The sequence below is a fragment of the Lepeophtheirus salmonis genome, chromosome 10 (genome assembly GCF_016086655.4).
Source record: "Lepeophtheirus salmonis chromosome 10, UVic_Lsal_1.4, whole genome shotgun sequence".
Taxonomy (NCBI): Eukaryota; Metazoa; Arthropoda; class Copepoda; order Siphonostomatoida; family Caligidae; genus Lepeophtheirus; species Lepeophtheirus salmonis.
In genome coordinates, this window is record NC_052140.2 from 764 (window position 1) to 7,017 (window position 6,254).

General features: G+C 31.9%; 1 protein-coding gene across 3 annotated transcripts; it reads left to right on the forward strand.

Moving 5' to 3' along the window:
- Positions 1–421: 421 nt before the first annotated feature.
- Positions 422–3,706, forward strand: LOC121125355 (protein regulator of cytokinesis 1). Of its 3 annotated transcripts, XM_040720507.2 has the most exons (7): positions 422–1,374; positions 1,430–1,798; positions 1,883–2,203; positions 2,261–2,419; positions 2,473–2,517; positions 2,739–2,772; positions 2,946–3,706. In XM_040720507.2, the coding sequence occupies exons 1-7, from the start codon at positions 496–498 to the stop codon at positions 2,954–2,956; spliced, it is 1,818 nt and encodes a 605-aa protein (XP_040576441.1). In that variant the 5' UTR covers positions 422–495; the 3' UTR covers positions 2,957–3,706. The 3 variants fall into 3 exon arrangements, with proteins under 3 accessions (XP_040576441.1, XP_040576439.1, XP_040576440.1); XM_040720505.2 differs by lacking the exon at positions 2,739–2,772; XM_040720506.2 differs by lacking the exons at positions 2,473–2,517; positions 2,739–2,772.
- Positions 3,707–6,254: the final 2,548 nt, after the last annotated feature.

Here is a 6,254-nt window from a genome sequence, read left to right on the forward strand (position 1 = left end):
ATAAGCACTCATCAAAATCACTAAAATAATATGAAGTATTTTTACACGGTATCTAATTTATTAGTATAGAAAATCAGCTACACAGTATAGCTGATTACCATTTATTTAGAATTTCCAACTTTGATGTTGGAACATTATGTAGATAAGTTTTTATTTTATTATCATTGAGGTTTCGATCAGGTGTTTTACAAGTGTGACAACAAGAAACCACACAATTGGAAGGCATATTTGACGTACAGGAAGAATAATCAATTTCGATGCAAATACCATTTATTTGAATTAATCGACGATAAAAGAATATATTTATTTAACTTATTGAATCAAAACAGAAATACTTCTAATAGAGAGGTTGCGTAATTTTAAAAGCGAATAGTTTATCCAGATGTTAAGTAATCCATGACTTGTTTTAGTTACTAGGAGTACTTCGTGAGTATATTTAAGTCATCATTCATCAATATAAATTTCATCTGTGTTAGGAAAAGAAGAAGAAGAAGAATGGACGAGAAGGAAAAAGGATTCAACTTGGATTTGAGCGATTCTTTTTCCTCCCTAAGTAAAGAGAGTTTCATCGACTCTTTGAGTGCCCTGAGCCTCGAGTATGGAGGAAGTCTTTGGGATCTGTGGGTACAGATGGGGTGCAGCAGTGGTAGCTCTGGGGCATACCGAGTGCAGGTGGTGCACAACTGTCTGGAGGAGAAATTCAAAGCCATGATGCAGGAGGAAGAAGGACATCGATCTGCGCTCTTCAAGAACATCGAAGAGCACTACAAGAAGCTCTACTCCCTCTCGAAGGAGTTGGGCATTTCTTTGGAAGAGCCTCCAGCGGCTCTGTCTATAATTTTCCTGGAAAAAGATTTACGGGACAAAGTGGAGAACTTGCTCCAGAAGAAGAAGGAGCGCCTAAGCCAATTGACATCTTACGTGAAGCAAGATGTGAAACTGGGTGAGATGCTCGCGGAAGAGCCGTACTCCATCACTCTCCACAACATTCCCTCCAAAGAAGAAGAACTCTCTCTCAAGAAGCATGTGATCTACCTTACGGAGCTCAAGCAAGAGCGTCTCTCCACCTTTAAGGCATACAAAAAGTCATTTGCTGACTTATTGATCAAATTAGACATCGAGCCCGCCAATTCATTCGAGCGAGCTATTTTCTGTGAGACAGACGAATCTTTTCTCCCTCTCTCGGAGGTGAGACTTTGCTCTGTGGCTAAGACGATAGAAAGGTTGGAGTCTCAAGTCCAACAAAATATGAGGGAAACGGAGAGAATGAGGTGTAGAATAAGAGATGTTGCTTCAAAGCTCGAATTGGACGAAAGAGAAATTTCAGACTTTCTCCACGAAAACCCTGGGTTTTCTTCGAATGAGCTCAAAGCAGTAAGTTCTATGATATTCATTCATTCGATACCTTACCTTTTAATTTTTGAATTAGTTACAATTTAGATTGGATGAGCTGGAGGTTCTCAAAATTGAGCATATGGAACGCTTTATTGTTTCTTCCCGAAAGGAATTACGGGAATGGTGGAAAAAGTGTTTTTATAACGAAAAACAACAATCCCTTTTTTCAGCCTTTTATTCAACTATTTATTCCGAGGAACTGCTAACGGAACATGAGGAAGAAATTGAAAAAATTAGAACATACTATTACAATAATGAGTTTTTATTTCATATGGTTGAACAGAGACATGCGTTGTGGGAGAAGAAATTAGAATTGGAGAAAAAAGCTAAAGATCCAAATAGATTTAATTGCAAGAGTACAAAATTTCTTAAAGAGGAAAAAGATCGAAGACGAGTGGAGAAGGTTAGTAGACAAAAAATAAATTAATTCATTAGCGTATTTTAATTTCATTTATACTTGTAATAATAATGGACTTTAAACTTACAGGATCTTCCCAAAATTGAAAAATGCTTGGAAGATGCAATGGACGATTATAGATTAGAAAATGGAATCGAATTCTTAATTGGAGGATTACCTTATCAAACATATATGGAAATTCAAATTAAAGAACATGAGGATAGTATACAAAGGGAAAAAGTTAAAAAGGCAAATGCTAAAAAACAACTTCTGATTCAAGAGTCAAGGTATGGATCTACACCAGCTAAGCTCAACTCAACTAAAAGAAAAGCACCAAATACTTCTGATAATAGTGTCACTAAAAGATATAAATCCGATGTAACTCGTGGTACCGTCAATTCTACTAGATCTGTAAGTTATTTTATCTCTAATAAATGATTCTACATAAAGTTAAATTACACTTTTTAGTCTACACGGTCTACATTAACTAGATCAACATCTACTCGTTGCAATTCCACGCGGTCTAATCTATCAAGACGTCGAAATATTCTGCAATCTTCTATTGTCGTTGGATCTAGTGAATTCAAGATGACGCTGAGCTCTTTGGGAGATAAAGATCCATTCCTTGTAAGTGTATATCAAATGACTATTTATGTTATATATTGTGTTTTTTTCAATAGAATCCACTTGCAATAAATGCTAATAGCACACGACAAACAGAGATGGTGAGACAAATGTTTAATTAAAGTTATTTCCGAATTAGCTGTTAACTTACATATATTACAATATGCATTTATGTACTTTTTTAGACGATACAAATATATACCTACATACATATATGTTTGTTTTCGTTGTTAGTGCATAATTGTTAACTTAGTTCGTACTCAAAGTCCCATTTATTGACATGGGAGAGTCTATTTTATACATTCAATTTATTATTTTTTAGGTACGTAAACTTGGACAAAATACAAATATAACTGGTGAATATCTGTTTTTTTGTAGAGTACTCATTTTTTTTTAAAACTCCTAATTCAGATTATAACATTAGTTTAACTCTTAATTTTAGCATGTAGAGTGCTTAGACAGCTATTCATCTAATATTTTACCTGTTACAACCGTAATAAAATGATGATTTTTTTTATTATTGTTGCAGACGCCCCATAATATAAAACAAACGCCAAAGACAACTCTTGCAACTCGAGGAAGAGCTTTTAATCGTCGTTCTAGATCTGCTGTTCAACTTAGTTCTAAAAAATCTCTTGTAATCAACGTCAGTGCTAAGAAAAGTTTATTTAAAACTCCATCTTCAAAAAGAGTTTTAACACCCATAAACTCATTTATTAGAAGCTCAACTCTGAGAGCCAGAAAGAAGCTCTGAATGTATCCGTGATATTATCGTAATTAGAAAGAAAATACTGTACAAACGTTTTCCATTGTGCTTCATTCTACAATCATATTTTTACGACATTTCGTGCTCTTAGATTCAACTAAAATCTAATCTAAAGGGCAGCTAATCCTTCAAATTTACATATGCATATGTATTATTATGTCTTTTAAAATATTGCTGAACACTGGTGAAATGATCTTATTTTATATATGATTTGTAAACTAGTACATTCCTCCATTTAATATATCCAATTAGCCAGAGTAATTACTCGTAATATGGTTTTTTATTCTTTTAAAGTTATTATTTATATTTGTAAATTCGTACTGAGACGCAACTAGTATATTTTATCTAAATTCTGATTTTTAAATAAACTATACATAAGTATATTAGCTTCTTAATTTGTTTAGGTAATGTATATGGACTACAATTATTCTTACTGCCTCAGCATTAGAGCGTGAATTGTAATTTCTTTGTAAAAAAATGTTATTTCTAAAGAAGAACTGAAATAAATAAAGCTATTGATTTAATCTGATTGTAGTTTGATTTATTTTTTTCTAAATATGAGGTTGTACATTAGTTATCGTCTTGACTTTCACAAATAATTTTTAATGCAAAATCATCTATGCTATGCATACATTGATGAACACTTGGTGAAGTTACGTGTTTTGGGGGATTGTATAGAAATAAGACGTTATGGCAAAAGTATATAACATTAAGTGAGCTAGAATGGACACTTTGTAAGGGGTTCTCTGTAAAATGATTGTGGTAAAAAGATAGCGGACAAAATCGTTGTGGTAATGTCATTGCGTTGTAAAATCGCTGTGTACTAATATACATTGTGAGACCAAATTATTTCGGGAATATCATCGTGTAAGCAATATGATTGTGAGTAATTTCATTGCAAGACCATATTATCGTGTGCAATTTATATTATATTTACATAAGTAATCAAAATTTATTCCATTTACATCCAACTTTTTAGATTAAAATCATTCATGCAACCTAGCAATAAAAAAATATATATATTAATATATAATCCCGTGGACGCCCCTGCAAGACCAATGATTGCTATATTGCTGTATCTAGTAATTCATGTTTAATTTATACTATGCTATGCAATTGTTGAGGTTTGTTGAAATTATAGTATCAACTCTTCCGTTCTATGTGAGAAAAAGCAGGATATTTTCAATGACAATAAATTTTAACATTTTAATATTATAAGGCAATTAAAATGGATATTTTTGATTAAAAAAAAAATAATGTTGGTTCGTTTTAATATTTAAGTCATTGAAAATTATTATAGACATAATTAAAACTACTTATTCAAAAAATATAATAACAAATCAATGATTTATTGCTTTAAATGTATTTTATCATTTTAATTATATCTAGGGTGGGAAAGGATATTATTATATTTTAGTTCATAAAATTAACAAATTAGTAATCAAATTATTTATATTAATTATCCTCTATTGGTGTGAACAGCAAACAGTGTCCCTAGAAACATATTTATTCACTAATATTATTATTATTTTTTTTTATTTACTGAAATAAAGTTACACAGGTGATCCTAATAATTATTATTAATAACTATCCCAGTGAACTATCAAATCTATAGAGGGATCATTCCAGACTTTTAGTACAATCATAGCTCTTTCTTGACTCAAAGGAATTTTAGGGGTGTCCGCAGGGGGAGGTGTTGTAGTTCCACCAAATTAAGGAATTTTTGCTTCATTCTAGAATTTTTTTTGGTGAGGATAAAAAAAATTTACGCGAAATTTTTTTACATTTGGGCAAATTATGTAGCAGAGCAAAAAATTTAATGTTTGAATTTTTTATGAACAGTTATGGATTTTTTTTTTTAAATCTGAAAAATTCAATTTTTGGTGAATACCTGTGGAATTTTGAACTTTTTTCTACAAAAATGTAACATTTGAAATTTTTTTCAAAAAATTTATATTTGATTTTTTTTTCCTAAAACCAAGCTTCCTCCTCCCAAAAAAATAATATATTGTGGACGCCCCTGAATTTGTATTTGTGTATAAATCAAAATAAATGATCCATATACAATTTTTTTTGTTGTTTTCGATCTGGAACCTACTTTTTTGGACACAAATAATTTGGTACTTAAAAAAAAAATCAGTCTAGATTGTTTTCATTCATTCTGTAGAATGTTTAATTGGTGCAATTGGAACGACTCCAAACAGATAAGCCCATCTGGAAAAAAATGACACCTCTGTAATAGCAAATGCCATGATTGCACATATGCTGCAAAAGTAGTTTATTTGGTCAATGTGTTTATGTTTAAAATATTTAAAGTAAAAATATTATGTTCAAAAAGATGATTTTTTGAAATGATTACATTTGAGGTTGAAAAGTGTATTTAAATAAGTTTTTTGTTTATGCCTATTTTGAAGAAACTAATAAAATTTATTTGAAATATTCAACCTTGTTGTTCGATTATTAAATAGCATCAACAATTCTAATTTTAATTTTGTATTAGATCTTTACTTGTTGCTGTAGTCATCCTGATATACCCATATTCTTTCACGTTCATTCAAATGGTTAAATTTTTTGGCTTATATTTTAGTATTAAAAACACCTGGTCCCTCCGGTTGCAGAGAAGCCGCATGATGGTCATAAATAACCACCAAAGTTACCTTTAAAACAATAAATATAATAACAAAAAGGTTCAATCTCTTGAGTTGTGTGAATGGCGAAGATTCTTGATGCTCAATGAAGCGGTGGAAATGGATTATGACCCACCTTTTCGACCAGCGGTTGACTTGCAAAAACGCATGGGCTGGAGTGTATTATAGGATATTGAAAGTGGTACTTGATGTTCATGGAAGTGGTAGCGGTGGGTAATAATACACATTTTGGACTGGGGGTTCACTTGACTAACTCGTGGGTCAAGTGTGGCATAGGATATTAGATGGAGTCCTTGATACTCTGAATAGAGGCAGCAATGGATCTGGACCCCCTTGCGGACAAGTGGTTACATAGCATAAACCGTGGGCCGGGGAGTATTCTAATATATTCAAACGGGTCCTTGATACACAAGATAGTGGTGGC